Genomic DNA, 26,713 nt, shown 5'->3' on the forward strand with positions numbered 1-26,713 from the left:
AACTACACACAAGATACACCGTGACTCACGAGAACATGACTCCCACACACAAGCCACATACAGAGAGCCATGCGACACACTCACAGACATGGTCACACACATACACATCGTTGAACTAATTAATCAAATCTCCTGTTTTAATTACGATTCAGATCAGTTGCTATGGGAACCTTGCCCCCTTGGAATCTTAAGGTAAAGACTCTCATTGCTGCTGCTGTTGCTGCTGCTGCTGCTGCCTCCAATGACTCTACAGGAAGCTGACCGAGGGGGACAAATTCATAATACCTACAATGATTCAGCTGGCTGCATTCTACATTGCGTTTTCTCCATCACAGACACATTTTTCTGGGGAGGCCCGAGGTACCCGATCTGAGCTTCAATTTGGGCTCAGTCATAGAGAGGGGCACAAAAGTGGAAAAAATGGGGGAATTATGACGGATCCCGTCGCAGCTGCGCTAATACAATATACCTTACCATGAAAAGGCCATATGTGTTGGCATTAAAGGGGAGCTTCATGGTTTGCAGGGGCCTATCCAATCGATCACTAACACGAGCTTGCCATTTGTGCTCTGAAAGTTTTCCCGTGGCGAGTCACGTAAAAACACTTTCACACAGTTCTAATAGGCTGCTTATCCTCGCTATTACCACAGCCCAGCAATTTCAGCCAAGCAATGGCTCTGTGCTTGCTACAGTATGCCTGGTGCCAGAAGTTTTGCTCTGAAAACATAATTCATGGTGTTTTCACAAGGGCTCCATTAGAGATCAATAGGATATGTTTGGGAGTACCAGCTCAGTACTTTCACTTTCTGTCTGACTGCTTTAAAGCAAGTTGGGGGAATCAATATGCCAACATTTCTGTTAATTTCAATCAGACAGGGGAAATATTTAAACAGTGACTAATATCTGAACTCTATTTTGAGCATTGTGTAGGTTTTAGTGCTCACACAGTTTCATCTCACATACTGACAGACGTACTTATCTCGAAAGATGAGGATGAAGAAGCTCAGACTGTAGTGGGACCACAGCACCTTCGTCTATCCCGAGTGTATGAATATCAGCTCAGGTGAAGGCTGGACTTGATGAATTAAAGGAGGAGAGGATGCCAAGTTAAGCCATTAGAATACAGGAACTCGGGGCGTGTGTCTGGCTCGGCGGTTGTCATGGTTGCGGTGTTTATCACCTCTTTCTGCCGACAGAGGCCCAGGGGCAAATCAGATTGGCTTTAGACAGAGAGACACAGAGAGAGAGAGAGAGAGCGAGAGAGTGAGTTGGTGAGTGAGGGGGAGGACATATTGGCACAGTGGAGGGGTGAAATGCCAACACTCTGCAGAGGGGAGGCTGAGGAAGGGCACTGGACAAATGTCAATGTGGCTTATTCATGATAAGATTTTTGTTTTTAACTATTAGAGGTTTGAGTTAGTGTATATTACTGATGCCAGTAATCCAGTAAATCCTTACTTCAAATCTTTTTCATCTACTCACCTGTCGTCCCCCCCCCATTTTTGCTCTGCCTTTTTACGTTTTACTCCAACTCTACTCACACATGTCGAAGGGAAAGCCCTTTAAATTCTATGAAAAATACATGCTGGTAGCCCTTTAATAGGAGCTTAACAAGCATGCAAATCTTGGGCCATCCTCACAAATCAGGTGTAAAATTAACCCTACGTCCCTCGTGGCCTATGCCTGCCACCTAGCGGCACCTAAACCAATCATCCCAGTTTGCAGCCGTGTACAGGTGCATTTAAAGATGTACGATTGCAGTTTTCATGGAGCACAGAAGCTGTCGTGTGGCTACAGCTGACAAGATAGTTCATATCCAGTTAAACTCTAAGGTGATTTAAAGTAAATTAAAAAAAACGACCAATTATGACATTTACCGGTTATGACATGTGGTCGGTTGAACACTCTGAAGCTAGCAGTCATAATCATAAACAGATGGCGAACAGCTGCCGGTCACATCCAGGTGGCCAGTTGTCGCTGCCTCTGTCTCATCCCTGCAGCTTGTTACAATGAAACCATTCCTGACTGCACCGGGCACACGTGTTATAGCCAGAAACCACGCCCCTTCGCCTCACGAGCCAACCGGAGGTCGCCATAAGCAAGGGCCGGTTCTTGTCAGCCAATCACGGCGCTTCTTGTTGGGGAGGACACTCGCGTTCACATATGCTGAGGCCCATCTGCTGTGAGCCGGGAGGAAGGTACGGATACATTGTTGTCGCACCGGTTTCATGAACTAATCCTAAAAGTTTGTTTTTTAAATTTCGGTTTGGCTTTGCCTTGAAACAAATTTATACCTGAGCGAATCAAAGCTTATTTTAAAAAATATTTGTAATATATTGACATTAAATCCTACTACTAGCTTGTAGCACCCACTTATATTTACTTTTTCTCTGTGTATAAAGGGTACAGTAGCCATTTCCTCTCAGGTGTTTCTTTGTGGTTCTTTGTGGTTCTTGGTGGTTCTGTCACTGTGCCTGTGCAGCTGAGAGGCTCAGGTTTTAGTTGGGGTGGTCGACCTGGGTCGTATTTTAGCTGACATCCAGTTGAATAGGGCGAAACCACCAGACAGTCTGTGTGAATAGCTGTATTGTGGGCGCTGGCTTGTGTGTGTGTGTGAGAGTGTGTGTGAGTGTGAGTATGAGTATGACAGCTCAGGTTCAAACCTATAGGCCTCTGCCATAGAGAGAGAGTCTTGGTTAATGTGTGTTGTTTTGGTCCCACTGGTTTCTGGGCTTTTATTCTCTCCACACTCGTCTGTCAGAGAGGGTCTTCATCATAGCTCTGTTCAGGCTGACACGGTGTGTTGCCGTACTGAAGAGTAAATTACCGGTGACAGCGAGCTGTCCTGTTGTTTATGGTCGCGCCTTACTGTCAGCCCGCAGTGCCAAATTCTCATCATCTCTGCCGAGGATGCCGCAGACAAACAAATCCAGAAACGCCCTGGCGCCTGACTCTACGGGCTCGGTCCATGTTGGAGCCTCAGCAGAAGAGCCAGAGCCGGTGTCTTGTGGGGTGAGCCTGACTGCGGGGGACACAGGAGGAGGAGAGGACAATATTGGAGACAGCGAGATCATCAAGTCCCCCAGTGACCCCAAACAGTACAGGTAAAGGACTCCTCTACCGTAGACTTTAAAAAAAAGAACATCCAAGCTAATTCTTTCATACTAGATACAGAGTATTTCAATTAAGCATTGTGCTGTAGTCCTGTTACATGATTTATTTCCTCTATTAAGTGTATTCTCAGTGATTGTTAATAATATGATTTCATGTGCAATGATATTCATCAGGGGATAATATTTTTTGTATTCATGAATGTGAAAGTGCTGAGAAAATGACCCAGATCCACTAACCCAGATCCAAAAATGATATCGAGCCTCTCTTCCAGCAGGATCAGTGCAGTATTATTGTAGTTTGATGGGACGATTTCATGCTATAAGCACACACCAGTGCCTTGGGCCTCTGTGGGGCACACACACAGAAAATTTGCTGTGAAAAAGCACAGAGAGCAAGAGAGTCTCAAAGGGTCGAAGATGCAGTCTACAAAGAGACATTTGATTTAACAGCCTGTTCGAAATAAGAACAAAACAAAGAGAGCCATAAAACATGATGGCACAACAGTGTTTCTCAAAGCTCTCTGCGCTGTTTCACCTTTGACTTTACTCACTTCAGGTACGTCGTGTTGGAGAATGGACTGCGAGCTCTGCTCATTTCAGACTACAGCGGACCAGCAGCATCAGAAGACGAAGACTCTGATGGAGAAGATGAGAGTGAAGAAGAAGAAGAAGAAGGAGAAGAGGAGGAGGAGGAGGAGGATGAATCTGGAGACGAAACGGAGGACGACTCTGAGGACGACGACGATGAGAGGGGCAGTGATGATGATGAAGATGATGACAAGGAGGGGAAGAAGAAGAAAGGAAATGCAGAGAAACAGGTACCAGTTGAAAGCATATGGCGTTACCTCAAAACAAAGAGCACAAGAGCGCCTATGTTCATTGTAATTGGGGAGCGTGTTCTCCAGTACAACAGTGTGGCTCATTCATGTGTGTTTAAACAACAATAGATCTCTTTGGCATACTTCAGTCAGGTTTTGGCTACAAAGGAAATACATGTTGTTATGATCAATTCATTTGTTGGCTTTGTTCTTTTTTTACGGGGTTTGTTGACAATATTTATGCTTTTTAAGTGTGTTGCCAGACTCTAAAATGACTCGATATCCCATGTGTTTCAGTCTGCAGCTGCGCTTTGTGTTGGAGCGGGCAGCTTCAGTGACCCAAGTGACCTCCCCGGTCTCGCCCACTTTCTGGAGCACAGTGAGTAATTAATCTGAGAGATTCAAGTCATTTCTTTGGTATTTCTCATCCTTTGTTTGATTCAATGGTTCACTCATCCTCTGATGCCTTGTCTCCTTCAACCTATCACTCATCACGATTATGTATGCATACCAGATGCAGTTTATTGCCCTCTTTGCCTGTTTTGTCTAGTTTTACGTCACTTAATAATAACTGACATTTCCCAGAATACCCTCCTCCTAGGGCCAGATTAACCCAGGCTGCAGGGCAAAAATTAGCTTTTGGGCTTCTTTTGACCCACTTTTCCTTCTGCTCCTCTGTGTATTGTGTATCTAACCAATCACCTCCAAATACCCATTTAGTTCACACAGAAGACTACACAGCTAGCAGTACATGCAAAGGATTTGCTTTATGCCTTTTTTGGTAATTTAAAAACCTGTTGTTGTTTTTTTTGTGAATCTGCACCTTGTGTGCACAGTATCACCTGAAAATCATTTTCTTACAATCAGATTTTGACTCAGGGTCCCTGTATGAGAGAGAGCATTGGGATAGGTTACTAATGGCCGTCATCATTTCAGTTAATATTGGGCTTTAGAGGCACAGATTCCGAAATTTGGAGAACAAACAAATAATTAATTGACTACCACCAAATTACACACATAAAACCTGGGGCTTTTAGGGTCCCTCAGTTGGTAGTCCATTCCTGCCTCTACGATTGAGAATAGGAAGGAACTTGTTGCAGTAAGTGTGGGCACGATGGCAAGATATTTTTCGGTCAAAAGAAAAGGCCAGACTTAGTCACGTCCCTCTGAATTCTGAATTGCATTCCATTCTATTGATGCTGCTGTCAGTGGCGAAAATCTGTCTCCTCCATTGATGTGACTGTTGAACATTGTCCCTAAATGGCCAGTCTGTAAAGAAGCCCTTTTTCATTCTTACCGACCGTCATCAAAACTGTCGCAGAATGCTCGCAGCAATATCTAGAGCTATGTGTGCAGCTATATCTGAAAAAGAAAAGCTATCAAATTCTGTTGTGGCTCAGCTAGAAATATAACACAACACTGTGTTTGGCCAGCTCTGCACATAAATAAGAAAATCGCAAATGCAAGGCACATCACCAAGAAGCTTTGGTGGATTTTTCTTTTAAATTCCTTACATGTTTGATTTATAGCCTAGCATCTCCTCTCCTCTCCTGTGTCCCAGTGGTGTTCATGGGCAGCGAGAAGTACCCCTCAGAAAACGGCTTTGATGCTTTCCTGAAGAAGCATGGCGGGAGCGACAATGCCTCCACCGACTGCGAGAGGACCATCTTCCAGTTTGACGTCCAGAGGAAAAGCTTCAAAGAGGCTCTTGACAGGTGAGGAAGCATCAGAGGTTTTCTTGTTTTTTGGAGCGGTCGCTCTGAAGAAGTGGACTTATAGAGAACCATCAGAGGATTTACAGATGAATAAGAAAAGGAGAAATAATTAAAAAATAAATAAACGTTATAAAAAAAAATTTAAGAAAGCATGTAAAACAGTTATTACATACCAACCACAAGATGATCGCTCTTTGGACACCCAGTGACACATAGAGCCAGGTCCTGGGATTGTTTTACACACAGAGAAAACTCACTGTCACATCCTTAAATGTTACTCTGTCGGACATGGGTAGTTTGTAAGTTTGAACTTACAAACCACTGGTACAACCGATGTCACATCATATTCTGGGAATTTCAGCCATATTGCCACTACAAATGTTTTTATATTGTACTTTATTTCATGATGTATTTTGATATATGTTACCAAACACACGGCCTCCATAGTATTTAGATAAGAGTACAATTTTTGATGGGATTTCTGTCCCTGTCGAAATATTGTTCCTATGTGGGCATCATTTTTGCTATTAAAATAAAGTATGTGATTGGTCTCTAATGTGTTTGGGACGAACATTACAGGCTGTATCAGTGTGTGTTGGTCTACATCTGTTTGTTCCTGTCTCACCTGTGTCCTGTCCCTCTGGCTGGTATGTAGCCCCTGATTACAGCCTCTCTGTCCCGTCACCCTCTTAGGTGGGCTCAGTTCTTCATCTGCCCCCTGATGATCCGTGACGCCATTGATAGGGAGGTGGAGGCCGTTGACAGCGGTGAGTCCCGGTGCCTTTGCGCATTACTCCTCCGTACTGAGAGGTTAAGTTTCAGCTGTGTGTGCTTGCCGTTAAACTTTTCACCCTCCGCGTCGGTGTGCTCTCCTCACGCAGCTCTCTTGCACACCATCGATCGCTTTCTTTCTCTTGTCTTCTTGAGTTTTTCTGTCTCTCCGTCTGTCTGTCAGAGTACCAGCTGGCTAAGCCATCGGACTCCCACAGGAAGGAGATGCTGTTTGGCAGCCTGGCCAAACCTGGACACCCTATGGGCAAGTTCTGCTGGGGTGAGTTGGCAAACACAACCGCTGGGACACATAATACACGCAAGGGCCTCCTTGGGGTACATTCAGCAATAACAAACAGGAGGACTGAGACCATCGCCAAGTTTCCTTTCTTGCTGATATCCCTACATTTGTAAACTGTTTTTTTCTACGTTGAATTGATTGCTTACTTGTGACGACACCAGGGAATGCCCAGACACTGAAGCAGGAGCCAAAGAAGAAGAAGATCAATGTGTATAAGCGGCTGCGTGCCTTCTGGAAGAAACACTACTCTGCCCACTACATGACTCTGGCTGTGCAGTCAAAAGGTTAGGAAAATCAGTACCTATCATTACATATCAAGACCTAGTCAGTTGGTAGAAATGTACTCGATTTCTTTAATGTCAAGCAGCAAATTAATTTTGCAATTGAAAAAGCAATCTGTAGATTAATCAACAATTAAAACAATCATCAGTTGCAACTCTAATAATGATTCAGTTCATCCATGTTCAGCCAAGTGTAGATAATCATTCCCCGAAATTGCTGTATTTCTCCAAACAAAGTCAGATAGTTTTTTGTTTTGTTTTTTTTCAGAGAAGATATCTCGCAGCTAATTAACTACTGCGTACGAGTAAAATGATGAGTGCTGCGAAAAATCATCCTATAAAACAACTCAATCTGACGGTCAGATTCTTTCATGCTGCAACCTCTAGTGCTTGATAAACACATCTTTACCTAAAAAAATCAACTATTAAAATCAGTAAATCTTTAATCAATAAAACAACAAATGATATATAACCAGCATTTACGTGGGAAATTGATGAGTCATTGAAACGCTCACAAAAACATGAGATGTTACCTTGACGTTGTCCAGGACACTGGGACATCATTGTTCAGTGTGGTTACAGGTACTTAAAGCAGGGCAGGAGTGGGTCATGTGTCCACAATGTGATCCTTTTTTCTTTTTTTAGGCACTGATCCCATTATTGTTAACTATGTATTGATAGTATTGTTTCTGTGAGTATTGAAACCCCCCACTGTAAGAGAACACTCCGTAAACAGGGAGGTTTCTATCTGTGATTTAAAATTGTGAACAATAATGTTGTAAAACACGCCTGGATCTTTTTCTGTGACTTCTTTTCGTTAAACTACTTTATAGAGTTATAGAATGTAAATATGTTGAATTACAGAATATATATATATATATATATAGTATACAGTGCATGCTTATTGCTTATTAAAAATAAATGCGGAAAAACAAATGACGTCAGAATTCTAAATCCAAATGCCAAATGTGTGTAAACAAAAATGCAAAAGTACAAAGAAGACGGGGGCCTCCATCCATTCCTGCATTAACTGACAGGTTATACAGACCATACAATGGCTGCTTTGCAGTTATGATGATTTTAGATGCTGTTTCATGGTTTGTTTACATTAGTTAGAAAAACAGAATGTGCTGACATGTCATCAATATTTTAGCATCATTATAATACATGTGCATATATATCTGTAATCTATAGGGTAGAACAGGTTATCGATTGGGCCTTTTTAGGGCCAAATGCAGTCAAAGCATGTAGCTATCACTGCAGCTGCTTTTTATAAAAAAAATTAAAAAAAAAAAAAACCTCTGCAGTTTTCAGTCCGAATTATTGAGACACACTTAAACTCTAATTTCTCCTCCTTCACTCGGTGTGTCCTTCAGAGAAGCTGGACACTCTGGAGAAGTGGGTGAGAGAGATCTTCAGCAAGGTGCCTAACAAGTGAGTATTGAAGGAGATGCTCTCAGTCACTGCGATGAGCTGCTGGTGTGATATAGATTGAGTCTGAATATCCTTTGAGACTTTGCTCAAATGTAAATGTCAAGCTTTCCTCCGTCTCCTTCTCGGCTCTTTTTTTTTACCTCTCTTCATCTCAGATGTTGTTTTTCAACAACATACACCTGAAAGGGATCATTCCTCCCTACAGTCAAGCTGAATTAGTATTTTCCTACAGAGCTCCTCTTCTGTTTGCTTTCTGAGTCATTGCAGTGGGATTTTTTTTTCTTAGAGAATCAACATGCATATCACTATCATGTGGAAACCACATAACCACCAGTGTTTGAGGCTTTCATTTCAATTAAAGGATTACATGCTGCTGTATGAGTTGATGAAATTCCTCCATATGTGAGCTCATGAAATCTTCTCAAACAACTTCAGCTCCTGTAGGTGAACTAAACTCCTTTTCATCAAGCTAATAACATATTAAAGGTGACATTTTGAAGTCGCATCTGGCAGAAACATGGTGCTATTTTTGTGATGTGCAAATAGTTGTTGAAAACCGTCATCTTCAAACTTGTTCACAAAACTTTTTCTTATCATTTGTTAAACATATCCAGCGCCATTACAGTATGACAAATGTTTTGTCTCTTGTTTTCCTTAAAACATTAGAAATGAGCTTTTAACGAAAGCATTATGGTGGGTATAAGGCATGTGTAGTGTGACATACTGACTATGTTTAATTGATGTTAATTCATAATTCTGGTTATGTGTCTACAGTGAGCTGCCCAAGCCAGATTTCTCTGATTTGCTGGATCCCTTTGAGACACCAGCCTTCAACAAGCTCTACAGAGGTACTGATCCATCTCACTGCGTATATCTGAACACATGGTGCACTCTGGTACTCTGAGCAGCAGTGGTTCCCAACCTCAAAATAAATCTGAATTGGTCAGGAGATGATCTAAAACAAAAAGAGGTTTATCTTTTCAGGCTTTCTTCAAATCTCTGTTTTTTCTTATCAATTACTGGGTGATTTTACCTTTTCAGGCCCCCAATAAAAGAATCTGTGGAGGGAAAAATTACTCTTTAGCTCAGACGACCTGTGAACATATGCAAACAGATAAGATTCTGCAAGGTGCGTAGCTTTGTTTTAATGGATCACAAGTCAAAAAGGTTTGGGACCAGCGCTGTAGAGGAAATATAAACCCGCAGTTGGTTATCTCTCTATCATGGTGTTTTCTTTCACTGTGTTTGTGTGTATGCAGTCATTCCTGTTCGGAAAGTTCATGCTTTGAATATCACCTGGGCTCTTCCCCCTCAGGAAAAACACTACAGGTGAGGTACATTCAATAAATCGACCTGTTCTATCGTTGCATAATGCTGGAGCTGTAATCCATTTATTTGTATCTTCCAGACTTGATTACTGCCTTTCTCTCTGGTTTTCCTTGTTGAGCTGCTAGTCAACTAAGACTCCAACTTGTTCTGAATGCTGCAGCTAGAATTGATCATTGATGAACTGATTACCAGTGGGAGCTAGAGTTGATTTTAAGATTCTTCTTTTAACTTACAAGCCCTCGCATGGACTTGCACAACCTTACTTATCTGAACTAATTATACCATGTACTCCAATACACCCTCTTTTCTCCCTTGATGCTTGTCTCCTCATTACTTTAGCTCACAAAAATCAGTTGGCTTCAGAGCATTGGCTCACCATGCCGGGCCCTCCATTACTTTTTAAAGAAGCACGTTCAGTTGAAATCTTTAAATCAAGACCTAACCTAAAACCAACCTTAATTCACTTCATAACAGCCTACTCTACAACTTAGAACATCCATCACCTTTTCAAACACACTGTTTTTGATGTGGTTGTTTAATTTGTATTATTTAATTGTTTTATTTGCTTGCTGTATGTTTTGTCCCATGTATCCTCTTTAATTGTGAAGTTCATTGGGAACTGCTGCATGGTGATTCTGCACTTTGAATAAATTGATAGATGTACAGTACATGGTGCAGGGTACATAAATGCAGAGTTAGACAAGGACTGTAACAGACCATGCTTTCCCCTCACTTGAGAGAAATTGCATCAAATGTGTTTGTTTCTCCTTTTTTTCCCATGTCGCTGTCTCCTATCTGCAAAGCTGTGCCTCTTCATATAAACATAGAATTAGACCAGCCAAAAGATACCATGCTTTTGCCCTGATTGTAGAGAGATTGCATCAATGTTTTTTGTTTCTCCTTTTCATGTTCTTCCCTCCTCTTTTCAGAGTGAAGCCTCTCCACTACATCTCTTGGCTGATTGGCCACGAAGGCACAGGAAGCATCCTCTCAGTGCTCAGGAGGAAGTGAGTGTTATTGCCTCTGTCTGTTTGTTTTTCTGATTCGAGGGCACTCCAAAAACCCAGTTAAAAGGTATTCAATTTGCTGGGTATACATGAGCTTTTTCATGCTCCGAGCGAGCCACGAGTGTTTGAGGCCAATCTTAAAACTATACACTTTGCTGGCCCACTTGATGATGTGATTCATACATTCTCATCGCTGGATGTGGTTGTACAAGAGCGTTTCAGCCTCTTGTTGCTAAGTGGCAAAGTGATTCGCCAAAGTCTGTGCAGTCCCACAATACCACGAGCTCATCCAAAAGTCCCCTTGCCATCAGTACCTCTTGGCGTTTGATAGAATATTCCTATTTAGTGTTTGTGCTGTTTTCCCTTGTTGATAAATGACAACAGTGAAATTTGAGTGTGCTTGGTCTCAGTTCCCAGTCGAAACAAACCTGCCGAGGCAGTGGAGTGGTTGTTTTTTATTGAGTTCAGACAATCACGTCGAGGGCTGAGAGGCTGGTTTTGAAAATGTGGCCATTGTTGTCCCCCTCACAGAAAGTGGGGAATGGTCTGTCTGTCTGTGTCCATCACCCACACTGTTTGAGATGCTGATCAGATGCCTTAACGTTTAAAGGGCCCTACAAGTGTTTTTGCAGGTTTTAGTGCATTTACTGTACAGCAGACCAATAAAAATGTGTTCTCTACATCACTGTAGTTCATCAAAGAACATCATACGTTTTTTGTTTTTTTTTTCATTTATTTTTCCCACCACTGATGAGAACCTTCAGAGATCTAAAACTTGCTTTGTGTGATCCATCACAATGTTGTTTTCTACTTGGTATTGCACTGCTGACCTTTTTTAATGAGTGCATCATCACACAACTCAAACATGTCTTTATACAGATACATGCAGGCATAATGGTCAAATGCATGATATAATTTCTTCATTCAGGGATTTTGAAAAACAAGACCACAAAAGTGTTTGTTAAATTGTCTGCAAGCAAGACACAAGAGTTACATACTTTTTACTCACTGCCCTTATTGTGCATTCTTTTTAAAGTCAGTGAATTAACTGATATGTTTTTCTGTGTGTGTGTGTGTGTGTGTGTGTGTGTGTGTGTGTGTGTGTGTGTGTGTGTGTAGATGCTGGGCCCTGGCTTTGTTTGGAGGAAACAGTGAAACTGGTTTTGACCAAAATACCACGTACTCTATCTTCTCCATCTCCATCACCCTCACTGACGAAGGTTTCCAAAACTTCTACGAGGTAAAGGAAACTCTCTGTTACAATTGTCTGTTCTTCTTTTTGTTATTCTGCCTTCAGTGAATCACTGACACTCAGGGCTGAGCAGATGATATCAGGCAAAATCAAGCATTCATCACCAGTTCATCATTTATGATCCAGATCTATTGTTGTCAGATAATACAGAATCAGTGTTTCTCTTGTTTTTGTTGGTATGTAAGTTAGATGTACTCTGCATGCACCCAGCTGGCCCATTTGTCTTATTTTCATTAATACAACAATTTCAAGGAAGCAATCTATGTTATCAGTTGCTATGACAACTGTTGAGTTAAACAGAGAGGCAGTTGGCAATTATTCAGCAGGAGCACTGTTTTCTAATCTTAAGCACTTTAAAGGAAAAATGTTTCAGTCAACAAACATGTATTGAAAACTACTGTATAAATACTGCAGCAGCCTTGAGGACATTGTTTACTGTGATGAAGAGCACTTCATCCTCCACTCTTTGATTCAGAGAGGATGGACCTGGAGTTGTTTAGATCAGAGGTTGCTAGTTTTCTGAATCATAGTGCCAAAATGCAAATGCAGTCAAGTGTAGTAGTATTTTGTTAGCTGGTGGTGGGTGGCACACCTGAGGCTCACTTGGTGACAGTGTGAAGTCAGGAAGATGCTTCCGCGCATTGTACTGGTGGTTGTGTGAAGGACAGCTAACAATTAGCTTCCGTTCAGTGTTGGCATGATTGACTGCACAAACATATGCTGTTTTTAAATGTGCTTTTTAAACAAATTGTCTTGACTTGATTTGATTTGATTATTTGTGAACAGTCGACTAAATGATTAAATATTGCTAACCTCTATATTCTGCACCAGAAACACTAGTTTGTTAAAGGAGCTACAAGTTTTGCTATTTTTAAAAAGTCAACGTTAGCATTAACAGCTATTTACTTGCTAGTTTTGCCAAGAGGATCAGCCTACAAAGAGCTCCTTTTAAAATAACTGATATTTTGTTAATGTACAACGCTGGTTAACTGTTGCATACAAAATTTTACAATCTGCAGCACCCCTCTCCTCGAGCTAATGCTCAGATGTTGTGAACAAGCAAGGTGGGAAGGATAACATCTCGTAAAAACCAGCGCGGTTTACAGTATTTTTAGTCTAGTAAGTGAAAATAAGGTTGTATGTAGGCTCTCTCAGAATAAACTGGCATATAACCACTCATAAGGAGCTACCTGCAAGGTAAGAAGGTTGCTGGTGCTAGTTAGCAATATGATATTGTTTACCCGCAGATGCTGTGATCCCAATTAAATTGTGCTCAGTTTTGACTGTCCTCGGATCATTTTCCTACTTATAGTCTAGTCAGCTAGTCTATTCACTAAACTCAATCTTGTCGATCTTGACACCAAAGTTGCAGTTTGCTGTTGGCTTATCAGTTTCATTCTGTTCCCATTAGGCGGCAAGCCACCAGCATATTAAACTGGTGTAAGCAACAACAAAAAAAAACTCATTGCAATGCTACTTTATACGTTCAAGGCTACACTTGTTCAGTCAGCTGGGTTTACTTTGTTCGGAATACATTGTGCAGGACATTCAACACATCATACAAATCAATCCATCATAGAATTAAACATGTTTAAATATACATTATAAGTATAAAAGATGAGACCTGGAGGGAGAACTGGACTTTGTCTTGACTGGACACTATTTGCATGGGGAACAGACTTGGACACAAGACGGAGACCACTAACCTTTCTGGAGTCTCCTGGTTGCCTGGAAACTGGTGCTGGCAAAGAAAAAGCATAGTTTCCAAAATGTCAAACTATTCCTTTTTAAAGTGCTAAGGGTTTGCAGTTCAAAAGTTGAATAACCTTAACCTACTAAAATACACAAAATACTACAAAATAATTACGAAGAAAACCATTAGCAGGAAACAAAATGTACTTTTAAGTGCCTAAGGTTCACTATTCAAGAGCTGAACAGCCTCAGGGAATATACTTCCTTTTTAAATTGCCCAGATTTAAAACGCAGTTTCCTCTACTTTGTTGCGTGCACCCTTTGCATCCATAGAAATGAGGAAAGTCATACTTCTCCTGCGTCCTCCTCCTACAAACACATTGGTCAGGACTGAGAATCCTTTTGTTTGCCATTAATAATTATTACTCTTAGGCGGAGCTGACATTTTCATTTACATGTTTGAATCTCTAAAAGGGGGCAGAATAAATACACGCATTACTTTCTGTTTAGTATTTAAATGTAGTCGCCTTTTTGCAAATAATTGTCATCACTTGTTAATGACTGTAATTATATAACCGTAGTCGGCATGATTGGCAGCCTCTTTCTTGCATCAGTGTGACTTATAGTTTATCAACATTAACACTGCATTTCACTTAAGCCCCATCATTAATGGTGACTAAGAGGGGATTTTACAGTAATTTTAGCAACAAATGAACGTGATCATTTTGTAACGCTGAAACACTTCAAGTTACGACGTCTCATTCTTGTCTGTGGGCTGTTACAGGTGACTCACCTGGTGTTCCAGTACCTGAAGATGCTGCAGACGCTTGGACCACAGCAAAGGTACTGTCTCTTTCTCTCTCTCACACACACACACACACACGCACTCACGCACGCACGCAAACACACACATCACGCACAGAGTCATACAAAACAACACCACAGAGATGTACAAAAACTGCCTTTTATGCTTAAATACAACTTTATTCTGTCTGGCTTTCAGGTACATTGTAAGGTATGAGATAGTAAATACTGCGTTATATTGCATACTGTGACAGGTTAATGTGTATGGCTGGCTGTTTGTTCATTTATATATTAATGCCATTTATTAGTTTTAGTTTTGTTATGATCCCTAATCTGTTATGAGGAGTGCTGATGTTGTGACATTTGAGATTTTTGCCTGGGATGAATAAAGATAATAATTCTGTCTATGTATTTGTTTGTTGGTGCTTTCAGAATATACGAAGAGATTCAGAAGATTGAAGCGAATGAGTTTCACTATCAGGAACAGGTAAGAATCCAAACATCCATATGCTGCCGTGTTGGGTGCTTAACAGCAATTTAATATTGTGTTATGTCCGCTGAGAGTGATTTTCCTTTTTGTCAGATTGACCCTATCGAGTATGTGGAGGACATTTGTGAGAACATGCAGCTGTTCCCCAAAGAGGATTTCCTAACAGGAGATCAGCTGATGTTTGAGTTCAACCCAGAAGTAAGTAGTTCAGTAGTTTGGGGAGTGAACCATTTCAGGGTTGTTTTTTTTTTTTTTTTTCCTGAAATCCTATATTTCCTTATTTTAGAAAAGGATGTTAATGAAACAGGTCATTCAGACGTGGGACAATAAAGACATTTTTCCTGTCTGATATGTAAATGATTTTGCAGCACACACCTTTTTTATATGACAGAAATATATTTGCTGGAGCTGTTGGTGCTGTCTTTGATTGTTGGATATTATTTTGCATCAAAAGTTACAGTCTAATTGTGGCTTTGCATATTTTCTGTGATGGCAGCAACGTCTTTTAAGTTCTTCTGCTTCTTATTGTGATTGACAGCTGAAATAGTTCGCACACAAACAAGCAATCTAGAAATGGAGGGGAAAAAAACATTTTACTCTCCTCTTTTGCTGAAGACTTTTTTTTCTCTTTTTTTGTGTGTGTGTGTGTGTGTGTGTGTGTGTGTGTGTGTGTGTGTGTGTGTGTGTGTGTGTGTGTGTGTGTGTGCGCGTGTGTGTAGGTGATCGGTGCAGCTCTGTCCCTCCTCACCCCTGAGAAAGCCAACCTGATGCTGTTGTCACCAGAACACGAGGGCCAGTGTCCCCTCAGGGAGAAGTGGTTTGGCACGCAATACAGCGTGGAGGGTGTGTGGGTTTGTTTTTTTTTTTTGTCTCTCTGTATGTGTGTGTACGTGCTTGTTTACTATCAGCGCAACAGCTCCTTCCCACAATGTTGGGATTCAGTGAATACATTGTCTTTTTTCTCCCTGTGCAGTGATATAATGCAGAGAGCCTGCAGTAGAAATGCCAGCATTTATCTCTGTCTTGTAGATTGTGAACAATGGTGTCAGAACAGCATTTAAATTAGACAATGTACAAAACCACTGTTTCACTTTTGTTGCAATAAAGACTTAAGATCACTCATCTCAAAGCACAAATCGAAACTGCAAATATATCCTGTATTTTAATAGATGTTTTTACTTCTCACAGACATCGAGCAGGAGTGGATGGAGCGGTGGACAGGATACCTGGACCTGAACAATGACCTCCACCTTCCCGCTGAGAACAAGTTCATCGGTGGGTGAATACATTTCTTTGTGCAGTACGGGCAAAAATGTGTCTTTCTTGAGCCAAAAATGCTGCAAGTATCCGAAAAGTGTCCAACAAAATGATCATGAACAAGATGCAGTTTTGTACTTTTGCTCTCCATTCATCTGTCCAACCAGTAATTAGATTTATTGACCAGACTTTGAGGATGAGTGCATTTTTGTGAATATATTCTGTCCTTTTTAACGTTCATTTTGGGGACATTCATCTAGTGGAGGTATTATAATTCAAGGTCTAATTTGTGAACTCATCTTCTATATCCTAAGCCTCATTTGAACAGGATTTGTTTCTCTAGAAAGGTCAGGTGATTTCATTGTTGCCTATAATCATTGGTAAATAATACTAATTTTAGTGCTCCGCTACAGAGGTCTGGTACGCTCACTCAAGTCCACACCTCCAGATTTTTTATTTTTCATTTTCAAACTTCCTGACTCAAGTGACATCACATGAGGCAATTTGTTCAATGGTAGGTTATTTTCACATATGTAATAGTACTCCCCAAGACTACAAACATAAATTAACAGGTTTTGCCTTCCCCTTTAATAAGTGTAGTGGCGATGAAGGTCACATGGTTTTCCAAAGAACCAGCTACAAGCTGTATTATACCAGTTGTTAATAGTGGCTGCCCAGATGGACATTTGTTATCATATTACTCCTGTCTGAATTGTATTTTTCCAATTCAGACAGGAGTAATGGATTTTTTTTTCTAACATGGCAAACAAAACAGCTCTGGTACAGTTCTGACTGAACGTTAAGGGCTGATACATTTTGACATTGTGTTGTGTTTACACATTTCGTAAGGCCACAGCACTACACGGCCAATTCTGATAAAATGAGATGATGCGTCTTCACTTATCAGCCCAAGGGTTCCTGAATCATTTATTGGGGGGAACGACATCTTTCTCTGTGTTGACAAGTTGCTGCATGTTTATCCCCAAACTATATATATAGAGTTGTTGAAACTCACACATTATTTATGAGAACCGAGTGGAATAATGCTGATGTATTGTTTATGTTCATTTGTTCAGCCACTGACTTCACCCTGAAGCCCTCTGACTGCCCAGACACAGAGTTCCCTGTCCGGATAGCCAACAGCGACAGGGGCTGCCTGTGGTACAAGAAGGACAACAAATTCAAAATCCCGAAAGGTGAGATGTGTGTGAGTGAGCAGGTGTGTGTGCGCTTGTGCTGTGTGCATCATTTAGCATGCAAGATGTTTCCGTAAAGACATTTAATATCATTAGAGAGGTGCTGACACCCGGTTGTCCTTCTCTCTTGCTGCAGCCTACATCAGATTCCACTTAATCTCTCCTGTAATCCAGCAATCTGCTAAAAAGTAAGTTCATGCTCAGATATAACCTTGTGAAAATAGTATTTGTTTTTTTCGCTGTAACACTCATTAACATCTGCTACGTTTTTGCCACCCCTCACTTTGTTCCCTCCCTCTTTCTGCCTTAAATTTCATTCCCTTGTTTCTTTTCTCTCTGTCACCTCCAACTCATCTTTCTCACCTCCTTTCCTCTGTCTTTCCTTTCTTCACTTCATGTCACTTTCTTCCTTCTCACCTTTCTCCTTTCTCTTACTTTTCCTTCCTAATTACCTCCCCATCTTTTCCTTCTCTCCATTCTCACGCCCTGTCCTTCCTCCCCTCCCAGTGTGGTCTTGTTTGACCTGCTGGTCAACATCCTAGGCCACAACCTGGCAGAGCCGGCCTATGAGGCTGAAGTGGCCCAGCTGGAGTATAAACTGGTGGCCGGTGAACACGGCCTGGTCATCAAGGTCAAAGGATTTAACCACAAACTGTCTGTGAGTGAAAGTATCAGGAGAAACCGCAGATGCACAAACTTTCTCTGTAATTGTTGCCAACGTGTATATACAAGATATTTTAGGTATAGTTGTCTAAGATAACTGTTTGATACCACTTACTAATAAAGGATACTTTACAAGGTGAAAAACATTTTTAACAGTGTTAATAAATCACTTATTATAACTTTATCGATCATAACAATAGAGATAGAGAGACATAATTTGCCTCTAATAAGGAATACTGTACATTTTTGGGTGGACAATATTTATCATCTAGTATTTGTCAAAGCCTGGCAACCCAACAGTTCGTCTTATTATTGGCTTCATGGTGATCAATAAAGCATTAAAGGAGGGTTTTGACATTTTGGGAAGCACACTTATTGACTTGTCTTGCTGAAAGTTAGATAAGAAGATCGATACCACTCTTCATGTGTGCACATTAAAAATGTGTCGGGAGCCACTGGATGGTTATCTTAGCTTAGCATAAAGACTGGAAACAAGGGGAAACGGCTAACATGGTTCTGTCCAAAGGTAACAAAATCTGCCAACCAAGAGTGTACAAGTGTGTTTTAAAATGTCAAACTATTCCTGTATTAATCGTTATAAAATCATTTCAAGTCTCTCAGAAGTTCTACCCACTAGTTAATTTATATTTTTATATAAATCTGTTGCTACTTCATTTTTAAACCACTTTTAAAAAAGTGATCACTGTTAAAACTGCTCAGTTAGACATAATGTCATGTGTGCATAGCCACATATATATTCTGGACACAAATGCACACACAAATATGGTTTCATTATTCATATTCATGATAATGACGGTCAGTCTGTCTTTCTGTCATTTCTGTGTGTAGCTGCTGTTCCACCTGATCATTGACCGCCTGGCTGATTTCTCTGCCTCCCCTGACGTCTTCAGCATGTTCTCAGAGCAGCTCAAAAAAACTTACTTCAACATCCTCATTAAACCTGAGAAACTGGGCAAGTGAGTTGTCTATCTCCTATCTTTTTTTTCTTTTTCTCTGGCACTTCTATCTTACTTTCTGATTCATCACCAAGTCTACGATGCCTTCTAGTGGTGGAATGTGTAGGAACCTTAAACAGATGAGCCTCCTCCTCTTGCCATCCTCTTTTCTTTCTTTTTTTCCCTCCCTCCCTCTCTCACTCCTCCCCCTCCCTGTCCTCCTCCACCTCTTTCTCAGGGACGTTCGTTTGTTGATCTTAGAGCATTCTCGCTGGTCCATGGTAGAGAAGTATCAGGCTCTGACGGCCGGTCTGACCAGCGATGAGCTGATGGAGTTCAGCCGCAGCTTCAGGGCCGAGCTGTGCGCTGAGGGACTGGTGCAGGGAAACTTCAGCAGCACTGTAAGTGGACGGCAGTCAGTACACACACAAGTAGATTGATTGACAATAGTATTAGAACTTACTTCAACTGATTTTCAATGTACTTGACATTGTTCTGTGTGTTTTGCTGATTCCTCACTCTCTCTCTCTCTCTCTCTCTCTCTCTCTCTCTCTCTCTCTCTTATCTCTACCTGTTCATTATCCTTTTATTGTGTTTCCTCCACAGGAGTCGGTGCAGTTCCTGCAGTATGTCACAGAGTAAGTCAGCTCTTACACTGAATGCACTCCCTAATGAGAACACTAATGCAATACAATCAAATAGATTTGTTTGCTGACATACACAGTAATTTGCATTAGCTTTGGTTGTTCAATACACGATTCCCCTTTCACCCTTTTCTCTTATGCCTTGTCCTTTATTTGCTCCTTTCAAACTTTCGTCCTACTTTCCTTTCTTCCTCTCCTCCTTACTTCCTTATCTATTTCCCCCCCCCCCCCCCTTCATCCTCCTATCTCTCCTCTGGCAGTAAGTTGCAGTTCTCCAAGTTGCCAGCAGAGGTGCCAGTGATGTTCAGAGTGGTGGAGCTTCCTCTGAAGCACCATATCTGTAAAGTCAAATCACTCAATAAGGGAGATGCCAACTCTGAGGTCACTGTTTACTACCAGGTACACACATGCGCATATCTGCAGTCCATCAGACCTTTTATATTTCTGACATGATAACTTTAATACATACCAATTTTGGCATCTTGTTTTTGTGCTCACTATTTACCTCCCATTTTACTCTCCCCCTACTTTTTATCTAGTCTGGCCCCAAAGCCTTACGCGAGCACACGCTGATGGAGCTGTTAGTGGTGAGTTCTGATGTATTTCATTTCCTCTTTTCCACCCATTTCTTCATCCGTTCTGTCGGTCCATCAGGTCATCCCGCAGTGCATCTTTGACCGAGTTATTTATTTTCAGATGCACATGGAGGAACCCTGCTTCGACTTCCTCAGGACCAAAGAGACTTTGGGGTGAGTTTCTCTACTTGTGTCCATTCAAATTTTTAGCTTTTATTTAAAAGCATTTCTGGCACCTAGGAAATTTAGAGTGTGGTAACATTAATTTCCCCTATTTAGCATTTATATGCACGATACAAACATTTAATAAATGGTTTATAACATACTATAAATGCAGCATTGATGCTGGATTTAAGTGTTTATTATGTACAGTTGTCAAACATTATAATGTCTCCTGTGAAGATATATTTTATATTATTACAACTGTGTTTTACCACACCCATTCAACATCTAATCATACACCAGCCTCCACTTATGAATGTGGATAGTTATATAGTTTGTTGACAAATGCATTAATAAATCATTTAATAAATGTTTATGTGCTGTATAAATTCTAAATAGGGGAAATTAAAGTGTTACCAAATCAGGTGGTTTCTATTAAACTCTCACTTACAAATTCTAAAACTCTTTAACTTTTTAAACTTGCTTTTACCGAGATACTTTCACACAGTATCAATTGGAATTTGTTTATTGTTGATTTTATTTGACATGTAACAGAAAAGTTACATTTTAAATGTTCATATTTTTTGGGTCTCTCTTCAGCTTTGAAGCACATTGTTTGCATCTTTTTGTAATGTGCTAAATGATTGAATACAATTTAAATTATTGCCTACCTCAATATATTCAGGACCAATATATTTAAGATGCATAATATTAAGGTGCATAATTTATAAAGCACCAGTAACTTTTTTTTTTTTGTGTGTGTGTGTGACTTTTTTTGCATTTTTATTAAGTTTTCCAAAAGAACAAGCGTGTGTAGATCTTGTTAAGAGACTGGTGGAATTTATTGTGCATGTCTAAAATGTGTGAGAAAGCCTAAAGCTTTTCACATTTACCCACACTTAAGACACTTAAGACTGTCTATATGATTAAATTCCAACTCCTTGCTTTCTAAACTGGTTATATTATAGATTGCAAAGTAGAGAAAGTCAGGACAGGTGGGACACTAACTCTTGGAAAATGTAATGTACTTTCTCATCTAGTTATTTTGATCTGTCTCGGTATATCTTCTTCTCAACTTCTCTAATCCTAGCTGTCTTTTTTAATATCTTCTGCTGCAGGTACCATGTCTACCCCACCTGTAGGAACACCTCAGGTGTACTGGGTTTCTCTGTCACTGTGGAAACACAGGCCACCAAGTTCAAGTAAGTCTAGAACACAATCGTAACCTTTCATTTGCCCAAAAGCAAGATGCGATTTATCTTGACCGCCTTTCCAAAACCACGGTATAATCTATCTTACTGTTCGCCCAAACCCAAGCTACAATTTATCTTTGTGGCCCTGGAAAGAGAAGCGAGTGGAACTGATGAATGACTAAAGGAATCAAATACACCCCATAGCCTATAATATATCTCTTTCCCCTCATGAACTTTTTTCTCTCAGTACCGAGCTGGTGGAGTTTAAGATTGAAGAGTTCTTGGCTTCATTCGGGGAGAAGCTCAATGCTCTGACCGAGGAGGCCTTTAATACTCAGGTGTGTGTCTTTGTGTGTGTATTACATTGTGTGTTTGTGAGCTCCCTATGGTTATGGAAAAGTAGAAAAGTTACAGAAAATGATACACATCCAAAAACTTTTTAAAATGTCAAAAGTTGTTTTTCAAGTTATATTTTCTAACCATGTAAAACCGGGTTGTATAAGTAGAGGAACAGTGTGTATAAACCTTGTGCACCATGTGTGTGTGTTATGTATAGGTGACTGCTTTAGTGAAGCTGAAGGAGTGTGAGGACACTCACCTCGGGGAGGAGGTTGACAGGAATTGGGCTGAGGTGGTTACACAGCAGTATGTGTTTAACAGGCTCAACAGAGAGGTGAGGACACACACACACACACACACACACACCTTCAGGCAAATAGACAAACAAATGCAAACATCCTCTTTATGTGTATGTGTATTGACTTCATTCATGGCCCTTCTACTAAAATTACAATAAACTTTTACATGGCAGTAATATATGTGGGGATATTATATTGCTGTTAAAATATTCCTGCATCTCTGACAACTTAATGCACTATTCATTGACCATATGTGCCTTGGTCTTTGCAGTTTGCCCCAATCTTTGATCATATATATATGTATATTCAGCTTATTTGGAAAAGAAAACACACAAAACAAACCTCAACCCTGGTTCCAAGTACTGTCTATTTCTGGATTCCACCTTCCTGAAAACACTTTATGCCAAATCACTAAACTATTTTAAAGCTGCATTAATTGGTTTAGTCCTCTAGGGGCAAGAAGAACATGAGAACAAACTGACAGACACACATGGCCCCTGACATATCACCTTTATGAAGAGTGTGTGGCTAATATGTTGGCAAACAATTGCCATTTTACAAATGTAGCAGAAGCATGGCAGCATCTGTATCCCGCTGAAGTTATATGTGTCTAACCACCTGTCAAATGTAAGTCCAATATTCACTCTCCTTTTGGTTGTTCACTCAGCACCAACTCCTGAGAACTCCTGGAAATATCTGGCTGTTTGGTGCTGGGCAGTCTCTTTACAGTTCTTTAATGATCTGGTTTAATGACAGCAGTGAGACTGAACCGAACACTAAATGAGCTGTAAAAAAAAAACTAAAAGAGGCTTAAAATGGGGTGATAATTCTGTGGTTTTGTCACTAGCGACCACTCCTTTCATGTAGCACGTAATCATTTGATTCAGTGTTTAAAAATATTGATAAATAGAGGTTAAAACTGTCTGTGAATGTCTCGTGTCCTTCAGCCCCACCACTGGGTTTCTTACCATCAGTGTTTCCGTGTGTTTAGATCGAGGCTCTGAAGCAGATGACCAGGGCTGAGCTGGTCTCCTGGTTCCATGAACACCGAGGACAGAGCAGCCGTAAACTCAGCATGCATGTAAGCAATGCTTTTATGCATACTGTGTATATATATATATATGTGTGTGTGTGTGTGCTTGCGTATGTGTGTTAGTGCCTGCTGGACAGAGAAAAAGAAGGGTATTTTGCTTTTTCTTTTACTTTTGTGCTTGTATTAAAACACAAAATTTATCTGTCTCCTCAAGGTGGTGGGATTTGGTGCTGAAGAGAATGATGAAGAGGGTGGGGCTAAAAAACAAGAAGGAGAAGAAAGTAAAGAGGAAGATTTAAGTGGCTCTACCTACGGCGAAGTGTCTAAGCTCACCTTCCTTCCTGCCTCAACCAAGATGTCAGGCGCCATTGCCATTATGGACATCCCTGCTTTCACTCAAGGCCTGCCCCTCTTCCCTTACCACAAGATACTCGAATAAACTCAGGCTCAGACTATATGAGACGGACTGGCTGAGCTTTGCCTCTTACTCAGACACGTTTGGGGACACTGCCTCATTAGAGATGCAGGCACTTAATATGCGGAGGTGAAGGAAGGTTGAAACAGTTTCGGCTCCTCTCTGGTCCTGGATTCTGTCTCTGGGGCCCAGCTGTAGATTTTACTTACACTGTGTGCATAAGCAAAAAGCCTGGAAGTGATGACAGAGTTTTCTTTTAGCTAAGTGATAATCTATTCTGTTTTCTCACACTCAATTATTTTATATCCTCAGACACCAGGAGTGTGGGAGCGCTCCATTTCTTTTCTCCATCCCACACTAACTCAAAATCTTTGAATCAAATTCTCATTTATTTGGTTCTCTGAGATCTGCTGCTCTTACAACACTGATTCTTTGTGTTTTCCACTGTTTGTGTTGGAGCCCAGACTGAGTTTAATACAATTTAAACAAAAAAACAAATCAACTGTGAAAACTGCGGAAATGACGAGTCTTGTGAAATCCAGATGTATGTGTTTTATTGATTGTGTGCTGGATTTCAAGCTCTGCCGTGCACATTTGTTGTTAGCTGCCCTGGATGCTACCATGGTATGAAACTGCAAAAAAATAAATCAGAGTGAATGAATGAATTGAGCCTACAGAAAACACACTTGTATCTATGAAGTTGTTTTTACAGTAAAATGTGAAGCTCGGCTCCTACTAAAGCTGGAAGGAATTTACATTTCCACTATATTGTGGCATTTTGAATATTTTTCTCCTCTGTAAATGCCAACTGAACTGACACACCTGCAATTTTCTTGACATACAAATTAAGCTAAACAACACATACACCACAGATGACCAATATTGCTAGAATCCACTGTCTTTTAGGTCTTTTTGAAGTCAGACGTGTTTGCATGCTGATGACTCAATATGGCGTCAGGTGTTTAATTTACGAAGCTTTGATGTATGTTAAAATTGTACATTACTCAGACTCTCTACCGACTCCCAAAGGAAAAGGTTCTTGCAGGCGATATTGTGTGGGCTTGTGGCTGGTGACACTCTGCACTGTTGAATGTAATTAAAAACTAATCCAGAGCCCAGCGCAGCAGAGCGTGTTAACAGAATTGACTAATATGCCCACAGGAAGGTCTCATACCATTGCAAAGTCTTCACCTGCAGTTGCCTCACACACTGCATAACGATATTGGTGTTACCTGAACTATGGATGCCGAACAAGCTTGTCCACATACAAAGTTTGAGCTTTGTGTGTACTGCAGGTACACTGTACTGTATGTGCTTGTTCAGCATCTCATTCCAAAACCATGACAATTAAAATACTGCTGCAACAACCTTTGCTCTTTTGGGAATGCCACCCACAAGATTTCAGAACCTGGCTGCAGGGATTTGCTCTCGTACAGTGATAAGAGCATTAGTGAGGTTGGCCTGAGGTGAGTTTGTAGCTCAGCAGGACAGTCAAGTTTGTCTTTTTTACTGTCCATGTCTTTATGGAGTTAATTTTGTGCACAGGGCTATTTTTAATTGGTTTAATCAGTTAAGGAAAGGGCTTTGTAACTGCTGCCACAAAGCTCTAACTACACTATTGTCTAACATCATTATAAGCAGCAGCAACCTTTAGTAACCATTCTGGCCACTTGGGGGCAGTATATACAAGTGCAGATTAAAACACAACTCCTGACATTATCACCACCTGGCGAACTTGTTAGCAAAGTTACCTAATTACACATGCAGCAGTTACAGAAGGTGTCCTTCATTTGAAACCGTGTCCACTTGGCGAATGTAAGCCCAACACTCACTCTTTTAGCTTTGTTTTGGTCTCCTCCAATACCCAAGATGACAATATGGCTTGTTAGCGAAATGATACACAATATTCACGAGCAAACATTAGTCATTAACTTGTCTCTCGATTTTTTGAGCTTTTACTTTGAACACTGGAGAAAGGTGAGAGTGAATCAAAAGTTAAGAGCTTAAATATAACGATACCAAAATTATTTATTTTGGATAATATTACATCAAAGAGGCTATTTGTAAGTTTTGCTATTGCTACATAGCCAGTGTGAGCATTAGCAACCGTTTACTTACCAGTCTAGAAGAAACATTGTGAGTTCATTATCAAACATCATTTTAACCAAGAGCTGTCTCCAGCGGTGGAAAGCAACGTGAATGTTAACTCTTGTCTCTATCACGTAATTTCTTTGACTAAACTTAGCATGCTAACCAGCTAGCCCCTGACCTCTCTACTGCCCCCGCATGAAACCACGTTTGGCAGCAGAGTAAACTTACAAAAAGCTCTTTAAATGGTATTCACTTATTTGAACAGATGTAACCTTTTACACAAGGAAGTTTTAAGTTCCTTTGGATTCTCAGGCAATTTGTAGAGTTACAAGTAGCGTCTTTTTCCTATGATTTCCAAGCGGGTGTATGGCTGTTGATTTGCGATACAATGATATCCCTGGAAAGTGTAAGTCATTAAATAATTTATCATGTCTTTGTGTATCATACCAGTCTTATGTTTTAAAAAAGCCCACCTTAATTTCCTCCATCAGCTGTGCATTGCAGCTGCTGCTGTAACTGTTAATGGTGCTGATAAGCAGCCAAACTACATCTAACTTATATTTGTTTTTTACAACCCTTCCAAATAAATGTTTAACAGCCCAATTCAACAAAATGTAACCCCCCACCCCCCCTAACTGGCAAGGCTACACTGCATCTTGCGTTAGTTCCTAAATTGCAGTAGAGTAGCAGAGATCAGCCTAACTGGTTCAGTTTAGGGTCAGGTATGGGTTAAGGTTAAACATCACAGAAGAGGAGACTGGTTGGGGTTAGGTTAAGGTTAAAATTAAGGGGAAGCATAATGGCTATCAACCGGAAAACTGTCTTTTGACACAACACCAGTCTGGCAAACTAAAGAGGGGAACTGTGGAGTTGGGTGATTATT

The 26,713-nt window shown here is 40.7% G+C and overlaps 1 protein-coding gene across 1 annotated transcript; it reads left to right on the forward strand.

Moving 5' to 3' along the window:
• Nucleotides 1–2,130: 2,130 nt before the first annotated feature.
• LOC111670160 (nardilysin-like) lies at nt 2,131–24,862 on the forward strand. The gene is made up of 32 exons (XM_023426767.2): nt 2,131–2,198; nt 2,876–3,104; nt 3,670–3,931; nt 4,229–4,310; nt 5,493–5,646; nt 6,340–6,413; nt 6,602–6,697; nt 6,880–7,002; nt 8,376–8,433; nt 9,208–9,281; nt 9,693–9,762; nt 10,692–10,769; nt 11,889–12,009; nt 14,498–14,556; nt 14,950–15,004; nt 15,101–15,205; nt 15,727–15,850; nt 16,196–16,282; nt 17,341–17,460; nt 17,597–17,648; nt 17,968–18,118; nt 18,973–19,100; nt 19,318–19,480; nt 19,686–19,717; nt 19,984–20,122; nt 20,263–20,310; nt 20,420–20,472; nt 21,579–21,662; nt 21,901–21,991; nt 22,210–22,326; nt 23,283–23,372; nt 23,539–24,862. Exons 2-32 carry the CDS (start codon nt 2,911–2,913, stop codon nt 23,761–23,763), a joined length of 3,309 nt encoding a protein of 1,102 aa, XP_023282535.1. The 5' UTR covers nt 2,131–2,198; nt 2,876–2,910; the 3' UTR covers nt 23,764–24,862.
• The last annotated feature ends 1,851 nt before the right edge of the window (nt 24,863–26,713 follow it).

Source organism: Seriola lalandi, unplaced genomic scaffold (assembly GCF_002814215.2).
Source record: "Seriola lalandi dorsalis isolate HSWRI2012SDOR001 ecotype SW California unplaced genomic scaffold, Sedor1 jcf7180002054838, whole genome shotgun sequence".
Lineage (NCBI taxonomy): Eukaryota > Metazoa > Chordata > Actinopteri > Carangiformes > Carangidae > Seriola > Seriola lalandi.